The 27,124-nt window shown below is 47.2% G+C and overlaps 1 protein-coding gene across 1 annotated transcript in view; it reads left to right on the forward strand.

Annotated features, from left to right (window-relative positions):
- Positions 1-945: 945 nt before the first annotated feature.
- The window catches only part of LOC146754532 (uncharacterized), a 336,576-nt gene continuing 310,397 nt past the window's right edge, over positions 946-27,124 (forward strand). The window contains exon 1 of the mRNA XM_085527663.1: positions 946-5,585. Coding sequence (XP_085383789.1) covers positions 2,007-3,476 — 1,470 coding nt within the window. The 5' untranslated portion in view covers positions 946-2,006 and the 3' untranslated portion in view covers positions 3,477-5,585. The remainder of the gene's footprint in view (positions 5,586-27,124) is intronic.

The following is a 27,124-nucleotide window of genomic DNA, read 5'->3' on the forward strand; positions in this document are numbered from 1 at the left end:
GACAGATTGTTTTACTGTGAGATAAACAAGATCACACTATGCTGGGTGATGGACTGGCTCAATAGAAGAGCTCAAGGGGCAAACGGGGCTACATCTGGCTGTGTACAGTTACCAGTGGTGTTCTATGGGGCTCGACTCCAGGGTCAGTCCTGTCCAACATTTCTATCAACCAACTGGACACAGACATTCATCCTCTGCAAGTCTGAGAATGACACTGATCTAGGAGGCGCTGCTGATTCCCTGTTGGGATGAGAGGCCTTGCAGGGGGTCTCAACTGATGGGAGTACTGAGAAATCAGCAGCAGCATGAAGTTCAGCCAAGAGAAATGCTGGGCTCTGCGGCAGGGATGGAGCAGTGCCGGACTCCAGCCAGCAGCTGGAGCAACTCAGTGGGAAGGGACTGGGGGCACTGGTGGCAGCAGACTCAGCAAGGGCCAGCAGTGTGCCCTGGCAGCCAAGAGGCAAACCACATTTTGGGGTGTATTACACAAAGCATGACAAACAGGTCAAAAACATGAAGCATGAGAGGCTGCAACATGCTGTCAAACGCTAATTAACCATTTCTACTTTGATGAAAATGAAATGAGGAAAGTGATTTTGCACATTACAGCATTGTGAAAGACAGAACTGTTTTTCTTTTATTGTCTCAAAGTTTGCTTTCGTGAGGCCTTTCTGATGATAAGACTCTGACAGGCAACTGCTAACTATCCAGGAGGGTGAATGGTGGGTGTTATCGTGCCATCCCTGCTTAGGACTGCAAAGATAAGCAGGAACAAGACAAGCAGTCTTTTCCAGGGGTGCTGCTGGGAGGAGCAGACCCCTGCAGAAGGTGGTAAATCTTGTGTCTGGCAACAGAGACCTCCAACCCTTGCTGGCTTATCTGTGGGACAGGAATGTCAGAAAAGTTAGTTTTAAATCATTTTACAAAGAAAAAACCCCACCGAAATGGGGGATAAAAGGCCCTCGCTAAACTGGGGACTTTGGAGACAAACTCCCAAAGACACCTTTGACGGAGAATTCCCTAAGGGGGAAACTTCGTCGGAAGAATCCCCGGGACCGGCTTGCTGCGGAGCTCCCTGGCTGTCTCCCATCCCCTGCGGCGATTAGACGAGTTCCTGAGATCGTCGGACCTACTGTGTACCTCGCTGGACCCACGGTGGTGACTATATCTCTTTTGCTATCTGCAAAGACTCCTTGCTTATATTTCCTACTTTCTCTATCGCCTACCTTCCCTTCCCCATCTCCCTAAAAACGGCTAGGACGTTAATAAACTGGTTGGACCAACATTTGAACCGTTGCTTCTTAATCTCACGCCGGGTATACACATATCAAAGAACCTTGCCTCCCTCCTACAAATTGGAGCGAGACATTTTTATTGGCGTAGTCGGCAGGATGCCCGCCGTGAGAGTGTTGTCCTTCCAAAAACTCCAAAATTTTTCTGTATGTACCTCCTGGTTTTGCAAGGAGCGACAATTTTGTTAACTTAAATGTGATCACCTCTCCAGGAAGACCGCTCCATATTCTGAAACTTTACTGCTTATGTGTTTACCTCTCGGGGACGTATGAATTAATTTTGACTATTTACTTTTGTTTTATACGTGTTTGCCTCCTCGGGAAGACTATTTCGCATTTTTGTGGTTTAAGTATCTAGTAACGTATTTTGGAATTTGAAAGTTTTGTGTGTGCACCTCTTGGGGAAGTGAGGAAGTAATTTTTTGACGTTTGTGCCTCTCCAAGAAGTTTATTCCTTTCTGAGAAACCTAGAAGTGTTTTGTAACTTGTGTGGCTTTAAGCTTGAAGTTTTTCTGGCCTGACAGGGTAGCCAGGAGCGATTTAGGCGTTTACACTTTCTTTGTAAGTGTTGATTGGGCTTCTTTGTCTTTTGTGAAAAGGAGGAATGATTGTAGCATTTGCATTTGTTTGATAGGTACGTGCCTCCCTAGGGAGGGGTAAGGAGTTAAGTGTACCATTTCTTCCCTTAGTGTAGATCTTTTAGGGTATTGAGAAATGAGTGAAAGTATTGCCACTACGAAAAGTGAAAATGTGCTATTTGACCTTTTAGAAAAGCATGGTGCTCGGCCCTCTTTATCAGGGGTGGATTGGGCACGACAAAACTGGCATAACTTGCAGAGTGTTTCCGACCGCATTCGCGTTTTACAATATGAGGCTCATACTCGAGCCGGGAAAGGAAAATCGTTTATTTGTGCGGTACTCGGTGCTGCTTTAAAAGCTGCCGTGGAGTTCCGAGATGAAAAGCATTCGGCAGAAACCCAAACCATACAAGCATTACAGGAATCAGTTAAAGTAATGCAAGAATTGGTAAAAACTCTGCAGAATCAAATAGTGAACCTTGAGGAACAATTACAAAGAGAGCAACATAATACAGTCTTGTTGCAAATGGCTTTTAAGGAACTATTAACATATAAGAATACTAGCAATACTGCTGTCCATAATTTGCCTCAAGAGAAAACTTTTCCTCAGAAGGAACTACAAGGAATAAAGGAAGGGCTTGGCAAATTAGAGGACTCGCCAGCCCAGTTGCGTCCTTTGATAAAAACTGAATATACATTTGATAACAGTGAGGATCTGGACCCTCAAATGAATGTTAAAGAAATTCCCTTCTCTGCCACTGAACTGGCAAAACTGAAAAAGGATTTTAGCCGCTCTCCAAAGGAATCAGAGACGGAATATGTGTGGAGGGTTAGTCTCACTGGTGGAGACCAAATACTGTTAACTGAAAAGGAAGCTGAAGGTTATTGGGGGCCTGGAGTATTTTTAACTACTGGTAACAACCGTGCTCCTTGGTCCCTAACGCAGAGGGCTGCCTATTGGGCAGGTGGTCTTAACCCTTTAGAAAGGGGAGACCCGCTTGCTATTAATGGGACAGTTGATCAATTGGTTGAAAGTGTTCAAAAAGCTGCTTGTCTGCAAATGATGTATGATAGAAAACTGCAGCCACATCATGAATCACCTATGATGATGCCTGTTGATCCTGAATGGATGACTCCTTTAATCAGGGGGCTTCCAGAATCACTGAAACCTATAGGCATACAACTGCAAGGAAAGGTACAGGCTGTGCCTCAGGGAGAAAGAACCCGGGCAGCATTAGGAGTTGTAACCTCTAACCATTTGCAGTCGGGATATAAAGTATGGACATGGGGGGAGGTTGCCCAAGAGTTGATTAATTATGAAAGGAAATATGGGCCTGTGGCTTCTTCCAGTATATCTGAACCAGAGGAAGTAAGGCTCGCAGCAACCACCCTTGCTCCTAGACCACCTAGTCCAAAGCTCAGTGGAACTGTAAGGGTCTCACTGCCAGTAAGAACGGGTAGGCAAAATATTGATCATAAACGTAATCGTCTCTGGACATTGGGCTGGCAAAAGGGTGTTCCACGAGATTTGATGAATGGATTACCCACAGTCAGGTTAGAGAAATTAGTTAACTTGTGGCCAGAACAAAAGCTCAAGGAAAGCTGATGCTTTCACCCCCTCCCCCAGATGAGTGGGAGGTGGGGGGGGGGGAAGGCAGTGAAGGGTGGATGTTTATTAGAAAGCTCACAACAAAAGGAGATCCTCGATTTAACACCTTCTGTCCCAAGGCTTCCCCACTCCTGCCAATTGCCCCTGTGAGTCACAATCCAGTTGTTGATAAGCTAGGCAAACAATTATCTCCCTGGCCAGCCTGTGTCCACTGACTCAGCTAACATGAGGCGTTTCCCTAACCTTAATGAAATCCCTTAACAAATATCCTTAGAAGGCTAAGGACACCCCGAAAAAGGAATGTAAAATATACTCCTCGATGGATTGTTCTCTCATTTTTTAATTGTATTAACAAAGCCCCAAAAGGGCAAGTTGTTGTTTTGTTTTATTTTACAGAAGATCCCCGTGGGACCTTCACTGAACAGAATGACTGATAGCTGACTTTAACCATTTGTGTTTTGTGACAGAAAAATTGAAGATGTGATTGTGCTAGAATTCTGAATTTACCTCTCTTATTACATATTTTGGTTGCAATAGTATTATGCTTTTGTTTGTTGTTGTGGATTGTGATTGCTATCAGTCCTTGGATCTGTTAAAACTTCACAATTTGGTTCATAGTTTCTTTTTCAGGTCATTCTGGATTTCTGGTACTTTCTGCACAGTGATAACCGTTCCTTCTGATCCCTTCCTTTACCCCTTTTTGTCAAACTGATTGTGGTTTGCATGTAACTCCTCCATAGTGTTTCCAAATTCCTAACAAATTGGGAAATGAGCCAAGGGACCTATCTAATATCTGTTAGATGTGGTAAAAAATGAAATCTATTTTAAAACCCTTTGCACTGATGTTTTTCAGTGTCACATCAGTCAAGGAGTTCCATACAAAACATGGTTGTTGGAAAATGTCTAAGTTTTGATAAGAGATGTGTATGTTTCTGGGATTATCCCTCTTATGGTTTATATGTGGGGTATCCCACACACTGTTCTGTGAAAAGTTCGGTAAACTATAACAGTACTCTAACTTGCCAAACTAGTATTTATATCTCTCAGTAATTGAACTGCTTTGGAAATGCTCAAGTGGACAGCAGCTGACACAAATACCCCTATTTATTTGTTTTACTTGTTTATTTGATACTATTGGTTATTGTCACTGTCTTTGTGATTTTTAAATGTTTATGGTATATGTAAGTATGGATTGCTAAAGGAAAGTTATATGGTACTAAGGGTGTTGTGAAAACTGAAGGACTGTGTTGTTTGATCTGTGGGTTCTGAAGGGAATGGGACAAACTGCTTTGATGGTATAAGAACTGTTAATGATACAGAAGTATAATTGAGGGTATGTGGATGGAGCTTGGAAATTGTATAGAAAGAGGGATTGTAATGAAAGAATTGGGAAGAATAATAGCAGCTGCACTAGAGCAGGACCTGAAGATCCCAGGATGAGTTTTGCCCCCAGTGGACTGAATGCAACATGCACATAGCAGTGTAAAGATGTTTGTTTTCTGGTAGATACGGGTGCATCTCACTCTGTACTGCATCAAGAATTACTACCCTTAGATGATTTTTGTAACAATAGTAGGAGTAGGTCAACAAGAAAAAGTTTACCAATTAAATAAAGGAAGCTATGGGTAAAGCAAGTAACAAACAATAGGAATAAGTAACTGTAGCTCTAAATAACTTTTCTGAGTAGTTTGTATTGTAGAGAGATCTAATATAGTGGTTTGTTATCTTTTAAGAGCAGGTGTTCCACCTGGGCTCTGTATCATGCACTGGCCATGCGGATATGGAGCACATGTGAAAAAACCTTGCAATCTCTAGCAAGAATTAAAACAGGAGAGAATCTGTGATGGGTGAGAAAGGCAAAGTGCACTTTGAAGCAGGGGACGCCCTGCAGGCACTGCCTATCACATTCACCGCTATTGTGTTCCTTCTGTCTTCTTTTGGTGGTTTGCTACCTCATAGTTGTTGATAAGTAATAATACATTAGCTTTGAAATTTCCATTCATAGAATTGTCTAAAATGAAAGCTGGAATCAGTGTGTATATGTCAACTCAAAAAATTATGACCTTACATGTAACCTCATGTTTAGTTAGTGCATTATCAATCAAGGTTTTGATTGAATGATGATGATTGTTAACATTTAATTCCCCCATATCACCTATCCCTCTTTTCCCTTATGCTTACTTTTTTTTTATTTCCTCACCACCGTGAATGGTCATTTGCGCATCAATTTCAAGCAACCTTTGAGCCACGGGGTGGTGTGAAAGACAGAACTGTTTTTCTTTTATTGTCTCAAAGTTTGCTTTCGTGAGGCCTTTCTGATGATAAGACTCTGACAGGCAACTGCTAACTATCCAGGAGGGTGAATGGTGGGTGTTATCGTGCCATCCCTGCTTAGGACTGCAAAGATAAGCAGGAACAAGACAAGCAGTCTTTTCCAGGGGTGCTGCTGGGAGGAGCAGACCCCTGCAGAAGGTGGTAAATCTTGTGTCTGGCAACAGAGACCTCCAACCCTTGCTGGCTTATCTGTGGGACAGGAATGTCAGAAAAGTTAGTTTTAAATCATTTTACAAAGAAAAACCCCCACCGAAATGGGGGATAAAAGGCCCTCGCTAAACTGGGGACTTTGGAGACAAACTCCCAAAGACACCTTTGACGGAGAATTCCCTAAGGGGGAAACTTCGTCGGAAGAATCCCCGGGACCGGCTTGCTGCGGAGCTCCCTGGCTGTCTCCCATCCCCTGCGGCGTTTAGACGAGTTCCTGAGATCGTCGGACCTACTGTGTACCTCGCTGGACCCACGGTGGTGACTATATCTCTTTTGCTATCTGCAAAGACTCCTTGCTTATATTTCCTACTTTCTCTATCGCCTACCTTCCCTTCCCCATCTCCCTAAAAACGGCTAGGACTTTAATAAACTGGTTGGACCAACATTTGAACCGTTGCTTCTTAATCTCACGCCGGGTATACACATATCAAAGAACCTTGCCTCCCTCCTACAAATTGGAGCGAGACAAGCATGAAAAAGCAAACTAAACTAAAAAGTGATAAAAGTTTCCAACTGAAGAAAGCAACAAAGGACAAAGCCTTTGGAAAAGAACAGAGTAGGTAACAGGAATAAAAGCAGCACACAGAACTCATTTCTCTGGCTCACAATGTCTCTACCGCAGAAAAAACAAGTGACTTTGACAGACCTCACAAGAGAAGTATCTGCTGGATGCTCAGATATCTGCTTTCAGTCTACTTCCTCTTACCTGGAACAACCATGATTTCATTTTTCTTGGAGCGGATCCGCAGGAATGTGAGGTCATTTTGGGGATCAATGTCTCGCACGGTGCTCCTCGCCTTCATGATGAAGCTGAAGCTGTGCATTAGGCCAGTGTACTGAATGGTTGTGATGTTGTCCATAGCACGTTTGATAGGAATACCTGCAAGAAGCCACCATGAGGACAGCAAGAGTCAGTAACGCAGCTTTTAAAGCAACTGCCTCTGGGTATCACCATATCCAACTGCAGTGGCCACTGAACCTGAGTATGTGTTAGAGAGCTAAAACAGGAATGGGATCAGGAGTGCTCTTTTTAAACCTTAAAAGAAGAGTACGAGCAGAAATAAGACAGAGAGGATAAGTTCTGAAACCATAGATGAAGGTGAGAATAACCACTTAACTCTACTAGCATCAGTGGTTTACTTTTGCTTTATCAATTATTCATTTGAAATGTATAAAAAGATAAATAAAAATAAGTGCTTAGGGGGTGTGGGAATATCTGTCATGTTTTCTAAGGGTTATTTCTAGAAAACACTTGGTTTAAACTGACAATCACACAATTTTAACAAGCTGGACAGAACTACAGGAAAATCTTTGCTAAACAGAGACGCCAACTGGAAACAGTGCAACCACTATTCCCTGAAGTGCACGAGTGGTGTAAGTCATGATCTCAGAAAACAGACTGACAATACCTTCAGAATTAACAACAATGATTCCTTGCACTCCTTTCTGGCTCTGAATTCGCTTCAGCATTTCTTCTACCTCAGCCTGCAAAAACAGAAAGCACAAATCAAAAGATCACAGCTGCTCTTTGCCTTCAACAACAGCGTGCCTGAAAGTAAAGATGCGCAAAGATGATGCAAACAGACACTGCCTACACCTTTCCATAAAGCACTGCGTACTTCAGTACTATTTTCTCTGCCTTGGTCTTTTTAGTTGGTTTCCATCCATTTTGGATTTCAGGGGTAAGTTCTTTACAGAGAGAGCAGTGAGGTGCTGGAACAGCTGCCCAGAGAGGCTGTGAATACCCCATCCCTGCAGGTGTTCAAAACCACATTGGATGGAGCCCTGGGCAGCCTGGTCTAGTACCAGATCTGGAGGTTGGTGGTGCTGCCCGTGGCAGGAGGTTGGAACGTGATGATCCTTAGGCTTACTTCAACCCATGCCATTCTGTGATTCTATGATCTTTCAGAGCAATCTTCAGTTATTTGTGATTACAATCTTGCGCAAACTTGGAACTCTCTTTCAATCTTGTCCTCTCCTTCCCACCTTCCTGCAGCCCCGCAGATGAGCTCCTTATTGCTGGCTCACAGTGGAAAGACTTCTTAGACTGCTATGGCACAGGCATGCAGCAAAATCTGCATACACACAAATGGAATTCATGAACAAAACAGAACAATGCACATTCTACATGCAAAACTACCCTCCCTTTTATCAAACCGATGCTAAGAGGAATTAAAAGCATAAAAAATGAAAGGAAGAAGTGATCTACGCTCTTTACTTTGGATTATTATTGGTGTAGGGTTCACTACTTTGGAAAATCAACTCCTCCAAAAAATAAAAGAAAAGATGACTGAAAGCATCAGTTTGGAGGTTTGTGATTTCCTGAAAAGGAAACAGAGACGTGCTACACATTTCAGATCCTGCAAGACCTGGCACAGAACAAAAGGATCAGCTGAAGTTGGGGGAAAGGCCAGAGCTACCGGGGGCACCTGGCCAACAGGGCTGCATTTGCCCATGTCCCCCAGCTGGGAGAGGTGATTTATGTCAGTGAAAAACAAAGCATCAGCTCAGCCTAAGAACTGCCAGCAAACCTTCCACAGGGCTTTGGGAATGTAAGTAGTTCAGAGTAACACAGACTGCTGCTGTGATCAGACAGCACCACCTGAGCTTGTCTTGACAAAGCAGTTTTTATCCTATACAGATAAAAGCTGAGTTTAATCACTTTGAGCCCTTGATTCCTTCTGAATGCTGGACTGCTTCCATGTGGAAGACAAAGAAAGAGGAAAAAAAACCCAAACAGATAACTACAGGTTGTGAAAACGCTGAGGGATAATAGTGACACGCTGTTCCATCTGAAATAATTTCCTGCCTTCCCTGTAGATGCATCTAAGCCCAAAGTTGTCAAACACTGAATCACACCTCAACGAGTGCTTGGGTGCAAAGAAGAATCTACACAGAACTTCACTGACCCTAAATCTCCCCTACCAACCAGCAGTAACCTGACTCCAAGGAGGGAGGAGCTTCCAGGGGAGGGGGAGCTGCCCTGGCAGCTCGCTGCTGTTTGTATAGGGAAATCTCCTGGAGCTGCACACAGAGGAAACTCCTCCCCGACACCTCACTGCGCTTCTGCCATTCACCGGGCCAACAAAACATCACCCAGAAAAACATCACGTACCGAACCCGAGCACCAAACAGAACCTCAATCCCAACAAGAGACACACAGCAACTGGAAAAGAGATGAGCTTTGTGAAAGGAGAGCAAAACCTCTTCCTGTCAGACTCCTACATAAGCTAATGAAGACACAAGCTGCACATCAGTTACAGGATTCATCTAGAACGTGTGAGCCATGATCCCACAGCGCTGCGTGTCTTCATGAACTGCTTCAGTTCTCCACATACAGCTCACATCTCCATTGCCACACACACTGAACATGACGGTATCACCACCTGCTGTCCAGCAATGCCAACGGGAATCATCCTCCCGCAGATTTACAACTCAAAGGCCGTTCCGTGTTCCGCAGGACATGGCACTGAAAGAGCCGGGAACAAACGCGGCCTTTTCTCCCAACGTTCCTGTCGCGGCCCAACAGCTCGGAGCCACAGGTCCGTCCTGCGGGCACACAGCCCAACGCGGCAGGGCAGCACCCCGGCCTCCCCTGCATGGCTCCAGGTGGTGCCGGCCGCCCCCATCACCCCACGGCTCCCAGCAGCTGCCAAGTGAGCCCGCCCCGCCCCGCATCCCGGTGGCACCGCACAGCGCCGTTCCTCCCCATCAGGCCCGGCCTGAGGTGGCGGTGCAGGTTGTGTCCATGCTGCTGTGGGCCCCGAGCCGAGCAACGCGCAGCCAGCACCGCCAGCATCAGTCACACACGGTACTTCACCCACACACAAGGCAGCACACGCACTACAACCAACACGCAGCCCGGAGCTCCCTCCTCCCCACTCCCAGCGCTGCAATTCACACCATCCCACCCACACTTGAACTCAAGGGGAGGCTATCAGACTATCAGACCACGGCTGCACGCGTTCAGCTGGGCTTCCCAGGGCAAACAGCAACACATGGTGCATCAGAAGCTGAGAGAGCCATCAGGGGAGAGAGGCCAACTCAAGGGGCTGAGCACGGGGACACCCTTCTTCCTTCTGGGCTGCTTCCCCTCCTCTGGTTTCTTTCTATTGGTCCTCAGAGAGCAAGGAGATGCTCACAGCCTGTCACCAGCACTTACAGGTTGGCTGAAAGACCACCAGTTGGGAAGACCAACAAGGAAACAGGGGAATACCTGCACCATGTCAAGGGAGAGACGTGGAGCTGACTGCTTCATCGCCCTGTGATAGCCGGCCCGAGCGAGGGACGTTCTGACCAGCTACTGAAAGAGGCAGCACCAGTTTTAGAAAGTTTGGTTCGCTTTTATTGCGTACAAAAGGACTTGGCTTCTATTTATTACCCCGCCCCCACCCCAAAATGAAACCCCGGTGCCCAGGATTTCCACTTAGCAATCAGTCTCTCAGCCTCCAGTCAGACCCAAGGAGAAGCCTGACCATGGGGCTACATCACCTCCTCCCACTCCAGTCCCAGCCAGCCCTAATTCAACCTAACCCTACACTGGCCCTGGCCCTCAAAAGACACATCCTGAAGGAACGCAGTGTCTGCAGCTCCTGCCATATATCAAGTCCTGCACAGGTGAAGACCTCTTTGCTTCTAAAGCAGCACAAGCCCTTCCCTTCCAGTTCCCTTCCCTCCTCTGCACCGTCCATGACAGGGAAAGCACGGCCATGCCGAAAAACCGGACTGTTCAGTCAGCTGCCTTTGGTGCCACCTCCGAGGAAGCGTTGCAGGTTGTTCTGCTGTCCCTCGTGGATTCTTGCTCAAGCCCTCATCGTTGCTTTCTGCTTTCCTTCTCGGCTTTCTTCCTCAGCTGAGCAGCGCTTGCCTCGGCTTTCTTCACTCTCTCCCAAGTCTCAGTCCCCAAACTCTCTGAGTCCTACAAGAATCAATTAGGAAACACTCAGGAAACCTTCTCAGCTAACAACTGGCTGATGGCTTGCTTTGGGAGCTCAAGTCACCTTCCTGGGCATGTTGGGCTGCCAGAACTGGGAACCGCCTTCCTGACAGTCGGGCACACAAGAAACTCCACATCTGTCTCATTCCCCAAATCCCATGCAAACCAGAATCTAAAACCCTTTCCTACAAAGCGGTCCCTGCATGGGCAGGTGGACCCTCTGCCTGGCAGCTCATAGGGCGCAGAAGCAGCTGCAGGATAAGACGAGCTGGCACCTCCAGGCTGCTGGCAACAGCTACAGATGGTTCCCTCCCAGCCGGTTGCCCGTGCCTTTCTCTCAGCCCGTGAGAGCACCACTTACTGCCTTTGGGGACTTGGAAACTGGCAGCATGATGGCCAGCACAGAGAAGCTGCAAAACGGCTCCGTAAAAGAGTCTGTGGCGCAGCATGTCCTTCATTAGCGTGGGCTCAGGGATCTCAGATGGCCAGAAATGCCGTTCAGCAGCCATAGCGCAGACAGCCTGCTGCTCTACTGCTCTTATGGAGGCAACTTGCTGCGAGAGGGAAAAAAGAGGCACTATTTCTCTCATGCACACTGCCGGCACAGGCTGACTTAGAGAGCTGTTCTGAAGATATCCTTGGGCTACTGACCCAAGAACTAGGAAGGACACGAAACTCACATCTGCATTGTCTGTAACCGCCTGCAAGGAAGAGTCCTCACACTCAAGCACTGCCCCACTTGCAGCTGAGGGGAGGAGGAGCTGGAAAGGACAGGTGGACAGAAAAGAAGAGAAAAGCTGAAGAGGCGAGAATCAACTTCTCTCCGAGGCAGATCACACCTTCATGGCCACTCTTTTAGGAATGCTCACCATTCCTAATCCTAGCGTTAGGAAGATGAAAATTCACCACCTACCTTTTCACGCTCCTCGGGTACGTACTGAGGGCCGTGCCGTGGCTGTGCTGCACATCACCAGCGATGAAAGAAAGCACAAGATCTGTTGCAGACAGTGCCAGGAGCTGTGCTTGAACTACGCTTATGGTAAGGCACGCCTACCTTGCAGTGGCCACACTTTGGGAGCTCTGGGACACAGCCACGTGTTGCTCTCCTGAGTCCCAGCTCCATTTCTCAGCCACTCACACTCTGCTCCTCCATGTTCTGCAAAGGAAAAGTCCCAAGAGGGAAATTCAGTTCATCGCAGATGTCATCAAACCTCCGCTCTCAGGGCAGTCGCACTCATTGCTTGGAGTGAGCAACCAGCTGTGTGCTTACCCAAAGAGCAGCGGTTACTTTTACTTCAGTGTAGCAGCCAATGCCTGACTCTACAGTACGAACACTAACCTATGCCTAACTCTAAAATAACAAAAGGAACATATACCTAACTCTAAAATAACAACAGGAACCTATACCTAACTCTAAAGAACAAACAGGAACCTATGCCTAACGCTAAAACTAAACTGAACACTAACACTAACCTAACGCTACCATCAACAACAAAGAACAGAACAAGCACCTAACTCCAACAGGGAGAAGAAAGAACAGGGGGCCCACAGAACAGGAAGAGCAACAAGATGGAAGAGAAGATGATGTTAAATAATGCCACCCAGCAAACGCTGGGGGCAGGGGCCGCGCAGCAGGAAAGGAGCCGAGTGCCTGGACCAGGGATGGTGAAGCTGTGACCATGCCAAAGCGGGGCCTGGCACGGTGGTGTGGTGCCAGGCCAGCTATGCCGTGGGTGGATCCACCTCCATTGGCTAATCTGGAGGGGGATCCACCTCCATCGGTTCCTCTGGAGGGGGATCCACCTCCATCGGCTCCTCATGGGTGGTGGTCACAGGGCTGGTCCAGGCACGATGGAAGCGGGCTCCTTTCCCCTTCTTCCACTTGATGGTAATGGCGGGCCCCCTCCTCCTCTTCGGTTCTGGGGCCCCCAGCTCCTTCTTCCCACTTAAAACCTCACTACGATCCTCTCTCCCTCGCTTTGTGCTGGACATGGCTGCTACCTGCCCAGAACTCTCAGAGGTGAGTGAGCCGGGTGGGGCAGCAGCAACCAAGGTGAGAGCTGTGACATGGGGAAAATTCCAAAATGGCACCTGTGCTGCTGGGAGTGTCATTCCACATAGGATGAAGAGGGGGCTGGAGGGCAGGGCACAGCACGGGAGCTACAAGGCGCTCCCTGTGCCCAGCAGGCAGCCCTTCTCTCTCTCAGCAGCCAGCAAGAGGGCACAGAGGAGCCGGCCCTGAGCAAAGGGCCCTCAGCCTCCTTCATCCTCCCCCTCCTTTCATAAGGGAATCCCCCCTTGGGGCTGGGGCACCCACATGGAGACATGAAAACTACAACCTACTACTTTGCTTCTACAGCAAGACTATTGTACTGAAATACTACTGTACTTCAAAGCACCTGCAATCACACTACACTCGTTTTTAATATTAAACTCTCAAACTTCCACAGCAAATAATAACATCCGCTCACACAGAAAATGTGGAGAGGGCACAAAAGAGAAAAACCAGTCATGAAAATCTTTGTATTCAGACATTCAAACTAACAATGTATACTTTGCCTTTGCCTAACCGTACCATTCTGTGCTAGAAATACGATGTTCTGCTGTAGAGTATGATTTGCAGAGACCAAAAGCAGCTAAAACCTGCTCCACTCTGTAATTTTATCATCTGCTGATATTTGGTTCTTATCTCCCTTGCTTTCCAATTGCTCACTCTTTAGACACACGCAAATCACATGGTCAAGGATTACAAAAACACTGTTAGCCAAAAAATTTATGCTGGCAGAATCTTAACGTTAGAAATGTGTCTAAGTTGGTTGCAAAGAAGAAAGTGAAGAACAACACAGTAACCAAATATTAACAGATACATAAGGCTTCTCTCACACATCCTTAAAGCAGAACCGCCAGCCTTAATGAACTCTGCTCTTCAGACTCTGACTGAAATTCAAGTATTACGTGTAGCAGCCTGGATCTGGCAATAGTCAAAGCACCCTTTACCTCCAGCTCCTTAGCATCAAAGGACCGCAGATACTGCTGGGGCAGAATTTCATTGAAGCCTTCAAAAGAAGCTTGTGTCTGTTCCTCAGTGCCTCAGGAAAGTCTCCATTCTGCTACCAGCCTGGAAAAGACACAGAAGGATCATTTAAAACGGGCTACGCTAACCCAAGTTCATCTTTGTTAGTTTGTTTTGAAATGAACCGTAAGCAGTGTTAAGAAAAATGCTGGAAAGTTCTGGGGATAGAGCACTGCATAACTGTATTATAATTGTATTCCCAACCTTCACTCTGCGCAAACAATTTTAAGTTAAAACCCTATGTTTCCAACCACTCAACTATGGAAAGCATTTTAGGCTCCAACAGGAGGCAGCATCTACTCACTGTTGATATTAATGAGAGCACAGCAGTGCCTTGCTGTTTGGAGGAAGAAAAAAATGCAGAGCTGTATTCATCTAATATCTAATATCCTCCCCAGAAATCTCAGTCATTATCCACAACAAGGTAAAATCGAGGTCAAGTGCTACTAGTGAAGATAAGTAGGAGTGCTAGCTTACCAAGAAATGACTACGTCCACTTGGAAAGTTCCATATTTGTTTCGGTTAAAAATCCTTCGCAGATCAGATCTTAAGAAAGAGGGAAATTCTACGGCCACAGAAATAAAGCGCGCAGAAAGCCCACCTGTTGCAGACAGAGGAGTGAGCCTTGCTTAACCAACACTGCTTCAGCGCTTCCACTGCCATTGCTCCCGCCACAAGACATCAACGTCTGCTTCTAATGCGGCTCCACGATGGGATCACAGAATCACAGAGTTGTAGGGGTTGGAAGGGACCTCTAGAGATCACCGAGTCCAACCCTCCTGCCAAAGCAGGTTCCCTACACCACATCACACAGGTAGGCATCCAGGCTGGTCTTGAATATCTCCAGAGAAGGAGACTCCACCACCTCCCTGGGCAGCCTGTTCCAGTGCTCCGTCACCCTCACCGTAAAGAAGTTCTTCCGCACATTTGTGCGGAACTTCCTATACTGATGTTTCATCCCATTACCCTTAGCTCCTCCCCCGACAGCCTCTCCGTGCCCCCGCACTGAGGCCCGACCCCGTTCGCAGCACAGAGCCTGCTCCTCCCGGCCCCGCTCACTGGCCCCGCGCCGCCATGCCGCCATGGCCCAGAAGTGCTCTCCGCCGCCTTCAGGAAGCACTTCCTGTCACGTGGCTCAGGTCGGGCTGGGGCCTGTTGGGGGGGGGCAGTGAAGGGCCCAAAACTGAACACAGCGCTCGAGGTGGGGCCTCACCAGTGCTGAGTACAGGGGAACAGTCACCTCTCTGCTCCTCCTGGCAACACTGTTTCTGATGCAAGCCAGGATGCCGTTGGCCTTCTTGGCCACCTGGGCACAGTCGGCTCGTGTTCAGCTGAGCATCAATCAATACCCCCAGGTCCATTACCTCTACGCAGTCTTCCAGCCACTCCAGCCCAAGCCTATAGCACCGCCTGGGGTTGTAGTGGCCAAAGAGCAGGACCCGGCATTTGGTCTTGATGAACCTCATCCCATTGGCTTCAGCCCAGCTCTCCAGCCTGTCCAGATCCCTCTGTAGGGCCTCGCTACCTCCAGGCAGATCCACACTCCCAGCCAATTTGGTGTCATCTGTGAACTTACTGAGGGGTCACTAGACCATAGAAGGAGATCAGATTGGTCAAACAGAACTTGCCCTTCGTAAACCCATGCTGGCTAGGCCTGATCCCTGAGTCGTCCCGCACATGCCACGTGATCTCCCTCAAGACAACCTGCTCCATAACCTTCCCTGGAAACGAGGTCAGGCTAACAGGCCTGTAGTTCCCTGGATCCTCCTTACAGCCTTTCTTGTAAATGGGAAACACATTGGTGAGCCTCCAGTCTTCTGGGAACTCACCAGTCAACAAGGAGCGCTGACAGATGATGGAAAGCGGCTCGGCTATCACCTCTGCCAGTTCCCTCAGCACTCTCGGGTGGATCTCATCTGGCCCCATGGACTTGTGGCAGTCCAGTTGGAGTAGTAAGTCTTGACCATTTCTTCCAGAATCACAGGGGGGTTAGTGTGCTCCCCAGAAGATACCAGGTCAGAGAGAGGAGTACCCTGAGGATAAGTGGTCTGACTTTTAAAGACAGACGTAAAGAAGGCATTCAGAACCTCCGCCTATTCCCTTACAAACTCCATGATGTTCAATCCGTTATCTAGGCTGTCTTCCCAGATTGCCACACGTTTTAGGAAAGCCGAGTTAGTGTTCATACTAGTATTCATACTCACGTTCATGTTATCAATATCAATGAATGTACTTGTCATGGTTTAATATTTTTGTAATTTTGCTATCAGTATTCCACAGCATAACATCATATAAAGCATGTATAATTTTACTGAATCTGCAACTTACAGAAGAAGAATACATCTCCCAGAGAACAACACGATAGGTCATGGGACCTGGACACTGTATTAACTCGGTCGCAGGCTAGACTGAGGTCTTTCGAGTTCTGGCGTTCAGGAGAGTGTGTGGGAGCCTTCACCGTTTCGCCTAGATTTACAGTAGGCCTCTCGGATACGGGACTCATTCTCTTTCCTATTTTGCTTGATTCGTTTGCTCAGTTTTCAATTATATTGTATTATATTGTGTTATCCTGTATTTCGATATAGTATTTAGTAAATAAGTGTGCCTCCTTAGATCGTTGCCGCTGTTTTCTTTTCCTAATTAACTTTTTTTCCTTTCGGCCTAGGGCCCCTCTGGGGCCCACGGCCCCCTGTCACGGACGCAGGTGGATTTTCGTTCAGACCGTGACAGATTTTGGTGGAGAATGCGGGCAAACTGAGTTGCTGTTTTTCTGTTTTCTTCTGTTGCTCTTTTAGCTTTTAACAGAGCTGCAAGTTTTTTTTTCTGTTAAGGAGATATCTTAGGTTTGCGATTCTGCACCTGCGAGCTTGACCTTGAAAGTCACACTCCCTGCCTTGAGTGGCAGGGAGTGTGGAGAGACTTTGGAGAGACTTTTAGAAGACAGACATCTTTAGTGTCATGGAGCTTTACTCCTGAACACTTAAAGAATCCTGAGTGTTTGACCGCATATTTGAGACAGGAATGTTGTGGCTCAGGCAGATCTAAGGAGGCACAAATGACTTGGGGCCTAGCTAATGCTTATCGGGCCTTATTCAATACCATTCCTGAGAGGGAAGATTTTGAGGTTGAGAGAGAGAGTCTCAGGGCCGAGAATGAGAGTAAGCAATCCAAACTCGACAATCTCCAGTCCGAGCACAACGCCCTCCAGTCAGAGCACAGTGCCCTTCAGTCTGAGTGTAACATCCTCCGGTCAGAGCACAACGCCCTCCGGTCCGGGTACAACACTCTCCAGTCCAAGTACGACGCCCTCCAGTCTGAGCGCAGCACCCTCCAGCCCAAGCACGATGCCTTCCAACCCAATTGCGACACCCTCCAGTCTGAGCACAACACTCTTCAGTTTGAGCATAACGCCCTCCGGTCCGAGAACAACACCCTCCGGTCCGAGCCCAACACTCTCCAGTCCGAGTACAACACTCTCCAGACTGAGCACAATGCCCTCCGGACCGAGCACAACACTCTCCAGACTGAGCACAATGCCCTCCGGTCTGAGCATAACGCCCTCCGGTCCGGGTACAACACTCTCCAGTCCAAGTATGACGCCCTCCAGTCTGAGCGCGGCATCCTCCAGCCCAAGCACAATGCCTTCCAAACCAACTGCGACCCCTGCAGTCCGAGCACAACACTCTTCAGTCCGAGCATAACGCCCTCCGGTCTGAGCACAACACTCTCCAGACTGAGCACAATGCTTTCCAATCCGAGCATAACGTCCTCCGGCTAGGGTACAACACTCTCCAGTCCAACTACGACAGCCTCCAGACTGAGCTCGATGCCATACAGTTCGAGCGGAACACTCTCCGAAACCAGCTATGTGCCCTCCGGGGTGAGCTGAATGCATTTAACCAACTACCAGGGGCACATGTAGTCCAATTTGACCAGCCACTGGGGGCACATGTAGTCCAATTTGACCAGCCACCTGGGGCACATGTAGTCCAATCTGACCAGCCACCGGGGGCACATGTAGTCCAATTGGACCAACCATCAGGGACACCAGATACAATGTTGGTTGCCCCTGTAAGAGGGCGAAAGGCAAAAGGAGTTTCAACTCAGTTAGAGAAAATGAAGAAGGAGTTAGAAGAGCGGAGGGAGTTAGGAGAGCAGGGGGACTCAGGAGTGCAGGGGGACCATTATTGATCGATCTTTAAAACTGAGTGAAATTCGAGATCTAAGAAAGGATTTCACACGTCAGCCAAAAGAACATATGGTCACTTGGTTACTTCGATGCTGGGACAATGGTGCCAAAAGTGCGTGGCTCGATGGCAGTGAAGCTCGCCAACTGGGTAGCATTTCCAGGGACTCACGCGCGGACAGAGGTATTGGCACATGCCAAAATCAGTCCTACACCCTATGGAAGCGGATGTTGATAGCGGTAAGAGATACATTTCCCTTTAAACGGGACTTGGAGCCTGAGAAAAAGAAATGGACCGATATAGAGAAAGGTACCCAATTTTTGAGAGAAAGTGCCCTGGTGGAAATGCTATACAGCCCCCACTTCAATCGTAACGATCCAAACCAATTACATGATCCCGAGACAGTCTGCGTTCCACAACAAATGTGGCGTGACATTACAAAGGCAGCTCCAGAAAAGCATGCCTGTGCACTTGCATTAGTATATGGCAAAGGGGAAAGGAAACCCCTTGTGAATGAACTAATTAGCAGACTTCAGGAACTTGAATTATTTATAAGCGCTACAGAAGTTAATCTGTATACTTCAGCCATTGTCAAAATAGTGGAAAGATTAAACAAAATAGAGGGAACACAAAGTGATATTATTGACAAATTGGCTAACGTGCCTGATGTAGATGAATCCATGGTGGTACCAGATGATGGAGACCAGGATTTCCATGATCGCCTATTGAGAAAGCTAAACAACATGAGTTCCTCTCGACCCGTATCATCGAAACCCTCAACCATAAAAAAGAGACATCCTCGTATTCAAGCAAATGACAACGATAAGACACCTCGTATTCAAGCAAATGATAACAATAAGACTACACGTCTTGCCTTGTTGTTTTTCCTCTGTAGTCATGGGGAGGACATGAAGAAGTGGTGTCATTCATCTACTTCTGCACTTCAGGCACGAGTGAAAGAATTACAATGTGAAACAATTACAAGGTGAACTCTTCCATGAAGGGGAAAGTTCCAGTTGCTGCAAGCCATCGAGGTAAACAATAGAGGGGCCCTGCCCCCAGCCAGGGGGGAAAAAGGGACAATAGAGTATATTGGACTGTGTGGATTAAGTGGCCTGGCACATCTCGACCACAGAAATATAAAGCCTTGGTGGACACTGGTGCACAATGCACCCTAATGCCCTCAAGTCACCAAGGGACACAACCAATATATATCCATGGAGTGACTGGGGGTTCCCAAGAATTGACTATGTTGGAGGCCGAAATAAGCCTCACTGGTAATAACTGGCAGAGACACCCTATTGTGACTGGTCCAGAGGCTCCATGTATACTGGGAATCGATTACCTTTGGAAGGGATATTTTAAGGATCCCAAGCTGTATCGATGAGCCTTTGGGATAGCTGCTGTTAACACAAACAATGTTAAGCAGCTGTCAGCTTTACCTGGTCTGTCAGATGATCTTTCTGCTGTGGGGTTGCTCCAGGTAAAAGACCAAGAGGTACCAATTGCCACCAAAGTGGTTCACAGATGGCAATACCGCACCAATAGGGACTCATTGCTCCCCATTCACAAGCTAATTTGCCAATTAGAAAATCAGGGAGTGATTAGCAAAACTCACTCACATTTTAACAGCCCCATATGGCCAGTGCGTAAAACCAGTGGGGAATGGAGGCTGACGGTAGAGTACCGTGGCCTGAATGAAGTCACACCTCCATTAAGTGCTGCTGTACCAGACATGCTAGAACTCCAGTATGAATTGGAGTCAAAAGAAGCTAGGTGGTATGCCACCATTGACATTGCTAATGCCTTCTTTTCCATCCCATTGGCTGCAAAATGTAGGCCACAGTTTGCTTTTACCTGGAGAGGTATTCAGTATACCTGGAACCGTTTACCTCAAGGGTGGAAGCACAGCCCAACAATTTGCCATGGATTGATACAAGCTGTCTTGGAACAGGGTAATGCTTCTGAGCACTTGCAGTATATTGATGATATTGTAGTGTGGGGTCATACAGCAGCAGAGGTTTTCAAGAAAGGGAAAAAGATAATCCAAATTCTCTTGCAAGCTGGTTTTGCCATTACGCGCAGCAAGGTGAAGGGGCCTGCCCAGGAAATCCAGTTCTTAGGTATAAAATGGCAAGATGGACGTCGTCACATCCCATCAGATGTGATTGACAAAATCACTGCTATGTCTCCATCCACCAACAAAACAGAGGCCCAATCTTTTCTGGGAGTAGTGGGCTTTTGGAAAATGCATGTCCCAAACTACAGCCACATAGTGAGCCCCCTCTATCAGGTAACACGGAAGAAGAATAATTTCTCATGGGGTCCTGAGCAGCAGCAGGCTTTTGAGCAGATAAAACAAGATATAGCCCGTGTCGTCGTGTTGGGGCCAGTACGGACGGGGCAGGATGTGAAGAACATCCTCTACACTGCTGCTGGAGAGAAAGGTCCCACCTGGAGTTTGTGGCAAAGAGCCTCAGGAGAGACCCGAGGCCAACCCCTAGTATTTTGGAGTCGAGCGTATAAAGGGTCTGAGGAGCGCTACACTCCAACCTAGAAGGAGATCTTAGCCGTGTATGAGGGGGTTCGGGCTGCTTCCGAAGTAGTTGGGACAGAGGTTCAGCTTCTTCTAGCACCTCGCTTGCCAGTAATAAACTGGATGTTTAAAGGACAGGTTCCCTCCACCCATCATGCTACTGATGCCACTTGGAGTAAGTGGATTTCATTAATTACTCAGTGAGCTCGAATGGGAAAACTCAGCCGTCCTGGAATTCTAGAAGTGATCATGGACTGGCCTGAGAGTAAAAAAATTGAAACACCACCTACAGAAGAGGTATCACGTGCTAAAGAGGCACCACCATACAATGAGCTACCAGAAAACGAAAAGAAATTTGCCCTATTCACAGATGGATCATGTCGTATTGTAGGGAAGCATCGCAGATGGAAAGCTGCTGTATGGAGCCCCACACGACAAGTTGCAGAGGCCACTGAAGGTAAAGGAGAATCAAGTCAATTCGCAGAGGTAAAGGCTGTTCAGCTGGCTTTAGATGTGGCTGAACGGGAGAGGTGGCCAATGCTTCATCTTTATACTGATTCATGGATGGTGGCAAATGCCTTATGGGGGTGGTTGCAACAGTGGGAGGATGATAATTGGCAACGAAAGGGTAAACCTGTTTGGGCTACTGAACTGTGGAAAGACATTGCTGCTCGAATAAGGAACATTGTTGTAAAGGTGCGCCATGTAGATGCTCATGTGCCTAAAAGTAAGGCTACTGAAGAACATAAAAATAACCATCAGGTTGATCGAGATGCCAAAACTGAGGTGGCTCAAATAGACTTGGACTGGCAGAACAAGGGTGAATTATTCCTAGCTCGGTGGGCCCACGAGACTTCAGGTCATCAAGGAAGGGATGCAACATATAAGTGGGCCAGAGACCGAGGGGTGGACTTAACTATGGACGCTATGGCTCAGGTTATTCATGACTGTGAAACATGCGCCATAATTAAACAAGCCAAGAGGATGAAACCTTTTTGGGGGGGAGGGCGATGGCAAAAGTATAAATATGGAGAGGCATGGCAGGTTGATTATATCACCTTGCCACAATCTCGCAATGGTAAGCGGTATGTACTCACCATGGTGGAGGCAACCACTGGGTGGCTCAAAACATACGCAGTACCCCATGCTACTGTCCGAAACACCATATTAGGTTTGGAAAATCAAATCCTGTGGCGGCATGGCACTCCGGAAAGAACTGAATCAGATAATGGGACCCATTTCAAAAATTCTCTTGTAACCACTTGGGCCAAAAATCATGGCATTGAGTGGATTTACCATATTCCCTATCATGCACCAGCTTCTGGTAAGACTGAACGATTCAATGGGTTGTTGAAAACTATGTTGAAAGCAATGGGTGGCGGAACATATAAAAATTGGGAGAACCATTTAGCTGAAGCCACCTGGTTGGTCAACACTCGAGGATCTAGTAATCGTAATGGTCCTAACCAATCCAGCTCCCTACGTACCGTGGAGGGAGATAAGGTTCCTGTAGTACACATAAAGAGCGTGTTGGGAAAAACAGTTTGGGTCCTTCCAGCGTCTGGAAAGGGCAAACCTCTCCGGGGTACTGTCTCATATGAAGCATGAATAATTTTACTGAATCTGCAACTTACAGAAGAAGACTACATCTCCCAGTGAACAAAACGGTCAGAGATTTGTCACGGGACCTGTACACTATATTATCTCACTGCCAGGCTGGACTGAGGTCTTTCGAGTTCTGGCATTCAGGGGAGTGTGTGGGAGCCTTCACCGTTTCGCCTAGATTCACAGTAGGCCTCTCGGTTACGGGACTCATTCTCTCTCCTACTTTGCTTGATTCATTAGCTCAATTTTCAATTATATTGTATTATATTGTGTTATCCTGTATTTCGATATAGTATTTAGTAAATAAGTATGCCTCCTTAGATCGTTGCCACTGTTTTCCTAATTAACTTTTTTTCCTTTCGGCCTAGGGCCCCTCTGGGGCCCACGGCCCCCTGTCACAGACGCAGGTGGATTTTCATTCAAACTGTGACAGTACTTTTCTCTATTCGTTCTATGCAGAAGTCTCCTTCAAAATCAGAGAGTGCTGAATGGCAGGGTATATAGAAAAGTTTAGGATAATTCTTAGAAGCGTGGGGACCCTCAGTGTTGTGGTATTTCACTCCTGAACACCTGAGGGATACTGAGAAATTAAGAGAGTATTTGAGTCAGAGATGGTGCGGCATACAGAGATCTAAGGAGGTAAACCTTACTTGTGGTTTGGCTTATGCATACCGTGTCCTGTATAATACTATTCTGGAGAGAGAGAGTTTCCAATCTGAGGTTCAAGCCAAAAATGAAAATCCCCAAGTCAACTCTGATCAGTCACAAGAGGCACCAGTAACAATATCAGTTGCCCCTGTGAAGGCAAGAAATGGAAACGGATGTCCATTCAACGGTTGAGGTTTAACAAATGCAAGAGTAGAGTCTTGCTCCTAGGAAGAAATAATTGCATGCACCAGTACAGGCTGAGGGAAGAGCTGCTGCAGAGGAGCTCTGCTGAGAGGGACCTGGGCGTCCTGGTGGATGACAGGTTGGCCCTGAGCCAGCAGTGTGCCCCTGTAGCCAAAAAAGCCAATGGCATACTGGGGTGCATTAAAAAGAGCGTGTCCAGCAGGTCAAGGGAGGTGATCCTCCCCCTCTACTCTGCCCTGGTGAGGCCTCATCTGGAATACTGTGTCCAGTTCTGGGCTCCCCAGTACAAAAAAGACAGGGATCTCTTGGAAAGAGTCCAGCAGAGGACCACAAAGATGGTGAAGGGTCTGGAGCATCTCCCCTATGAGGAGAGACTAAGCGAACTGGGTCTGTTTAGCCTTGAGAAGAGAAGGCTGAGAGGGGATTTGATCCAGGTTTATAAATACCTGAGGTGTGAGGGCAATAGTGGCAAGGCTGGTCTCTTTTCAGTAATGCGTGGGGACAGGACTAGGGAAAATGGGCTGAAACAGCATAGGAAGTTTCACATGAATGTGCACAAGAACTTCTTTACAGTGAGGGTGACGGAGCACTGGAACAGGCAGCCCAGGGAGGTGGTGGAGTCTCCTTCTCTGGAGATATTCAAGACCTGCCTGGACGCTGAGCTGTGCAACGTGGTATAGGGAACCTGCTTTGGCAAGGGGGTTGGACTCCATGATCCCTAGAAGTCCCTTCCAACCCCTACAATTCTGTGATTCTGTGATTCTGTGTCCTCGAGTCTAGTATGAAAAGAAGGAGAAGCAGAGGAAGAGGCAGCAGAAGATCCAGGTGAGAGGTCTGTATCAGCACCGAGAAAGGCAAAAAAAAAAACAAAAACAACTAAGAGGCTGTCATGGTTTTGTAATTTTATAATTTTGCTATCAGTATTCCACATCATAACATCATGTCAAGTATGGATACTTCTGTTGAATGTGCAGTCCACAGAAGAAGACTACATATCCCAGAGAACAACAGGAGTAACAATAAGTCACGGGACCAGGACTCTATATAATCTCGTTCCCAGGCTGGAGTGCCCTTCTTCTTCTTCTTCTCTCGAACTTCTCGGAGAGTGGGAAGCGTTCCAGCCGTGTCGCCTAGAGTTCACAGTAGGCCTCTCGGTTTTCGGAGACTCTCTCTCTCTCTCTCTGTTTCGTTCGATTTTGTTAGCCTTAATTATATTATATTGTGTTATCTTGTATTTCGATATCATATTTAGTAAAATAAGTTTTTCCTCCTTAGATTGTCGCTGTTTTATCCCACTCCCCTTTTCCCCCTCCTTTCCAGGCCCCGGGGGGGGGGGGCGTGGGGTGGCTTCCCCTGTCACGGGCATAGGTAAATCTAAGTAACCCGTGACAGATTTTTTGGTGGAGGATGCGGGCATAGAGCTTTTTAGCTTTTAGAACAACTCTCTCTTTGCTCTTAAAGAGCTTCGTTACGGGAGTGTTGGGAGTGTTATCTTTCCGTAGCTGCTCACGGAGAACGTGACCTTGAAATACCAGACAAATTGTCAACATTAAGGGCTGCTGCATATTCTCAGCATTGCTATCTATCTTTTGTGTAGAAAACAAAGGGATTTCTTTCTCCCTTAGAGCAAAGCTAGCTAGCTCTGACTTTTACAGAGCCTGCCAGCTATGAATCCACTCTTCATCCCAGTTGCTTTGTTTAAGGGATTGAAAGCAATTATGATCTTCTTAAAGTATTGGTCAACTATTAACACCATAATTTGGTGTTGTGGAATTGTGCAGATATATAGCCTAATAAGGTGGATACTGATGGAGACACCTGCCTGGTACTTTTACGAGATGTGGTATGGTCAGAATTTTGGCATCTACACCTCAGATGAATTTGTGAATCTTACAAACACTTGCATCCCAGATGGAACAGGCAATTTTACAAATACTTGCATCCCAGATGGAACAGGCAATTTTACAAACACCACCATGTTTAATTCATTGTACAGGCTAAAAAAACCCTTTTTATTTAGGTTGTACTCTCAGATTTCCACACGCTTTTCAATAACTGAGATAGGGTTCATACTTGCATTCATGTTATCACTATCAATGCATGCATATATGTTCCTATGCATTCGTTCTATGCGGAAGTCTCCTCCAGAACCAGAGAATGATGACTGGCAGGGAATATGGAAAGGTTTAGGAAAAGTCTTAGAAGCATGGGGACCCGCAGTGTCATGGGATTTCACTCTTGAACACCTAAGGGACCCTAAGAAATTAAGTGAGTATTTGGGTCAGAGATCTAAGGAGGTAAACCTTATGTGGGGTTTGGCTTATGCATACCGTGCTTTGTATCATACTATTCTGGAGAGAGAGAGTTTCCGATCTGAGATTCAAGCCCAAGTTAATTCTGATCAGTCACAGGAGGCATCAGTAGCAATATCAGTTGCCCCTGTGGAAGGCAAGAAATGGAAACGGGTGTCCATGCGTCTAGAACGAAAAGAAGGAGAAGCACAGGGGGGGGCAGCAGAAGATCCAGGTGCCGGGCATGGAGCAGTACCAAAAAAAGCAAAGGCAAAAACCAAGAGGCATGAAGAAGAGACTGATGATGAGGAGGAAATCACCTATTGTCGACCTTTGAAGCTGACTGAAATCCAAGGCTCAAGAAAGGAGTTCACACGGCGTCAAGATGAAGGTATCCTTGCTTGGTTGCTTCGCTGCTGGGACAACGGGGCCAACAGCTTGTCTCTAGATGGTAATGAAGCTCGCCAACTAGGAAGCATTGCCCAAGATGCAGGTATCGACAGAGGGATTAGCAGATGTTCGGATGGAGCTGCCACTCTCTGGTTGCGGCTGTTAGAAGCCGTGAGAGAAAGGTACCCCTATAAGGATGCTTTGAAGCCTAAATTTGATAGTTGGAATACCGTCCAAAAAGGTGTTCAGCGCCTGAGGGAATTGGCCATGGCGAAAATGTTGTACAGCCCTGATCCAAGCGAACTTGACCCTGAGAGAGTGAGGGCCGATCCTGACATGTGGCAGAAAATCACAAGTACAGCACCAGAGAGAATTGCACAGTCATTGGTATCAGGATCTAAAGGATTCGTGGACAGATGGCCCCGAGTTGTTGAGCTGATTATAATGCTTCAAACCATCGATCAGCAGCTCCCCCAACTGCATGCCGCAGTTTCTGCCATCTCACGGCTAGAAAACCGAGTAGATGAAATGTGCAAGAAATTGTTTCCATCAACTAATTGTAATGATCCTGTAATAGTATCAGAAACAACTGATGAAGGTCAATCCTCGTACGGGCCACCAGGTCTAATGAAGGATCTGATCAAACTAGTCCAGTCCTACTCCCCACCTGCATCATCAAAAGTCTCAGCTGTTAAACGCACACGCTTCCCAGCTCGAGCAAAGAACAACAGTACGATTGCACCGCGTGTTTCCATGTGGCGCTACCTACGTGACCGTGGAGAAGACATGAGGAAGTGGCATGATCAGCCTACTTCTGCACTACGAGCACGGGTGAAAGAACTGCTAGACATACCAACCACCAGTGGAGTTGCTCCAGTCATCACAGGTAACCAATAGAGGGGCCCTGCCCTCAGTCAGGGGAGGGAAAGGGATAATAGAGTTTATTGGACTGTGTGGATTCGATGGCCTGGCACATCAGAACCACAGGAATATAAGGCGCTGGTGGATACCGGTGCACAGTGCACCCTAATGCCCTCCAGTCATGAAGGGACAGAATCAATCCATATTTCTGGAGTGACTGGGGGCTCTCAAGAATTGACTGTGCTGGAGGCTGAAATAAGCCTCACTGGCAAAGACTGGCAAAAACATCCTATTGTGACTGGCCCAGGGGCTCCATGTATACTGGGTATTGATTACCTCAGAAGGGGGCATTTCAAGGATCCTAAGGGGT

This window comes from Coturnix japonica, chromosome W (assembly GCF_054131305.1).
Source record: "Coturnix japonica strain WE chromosome W, WE-NBRP24, whole genome shotgun sequence".
NCBI lineage: Eukaryota > Metazoa > Chordata > Aves > Galliformes > Phasianidae > Coturnix > Coturnix japonica.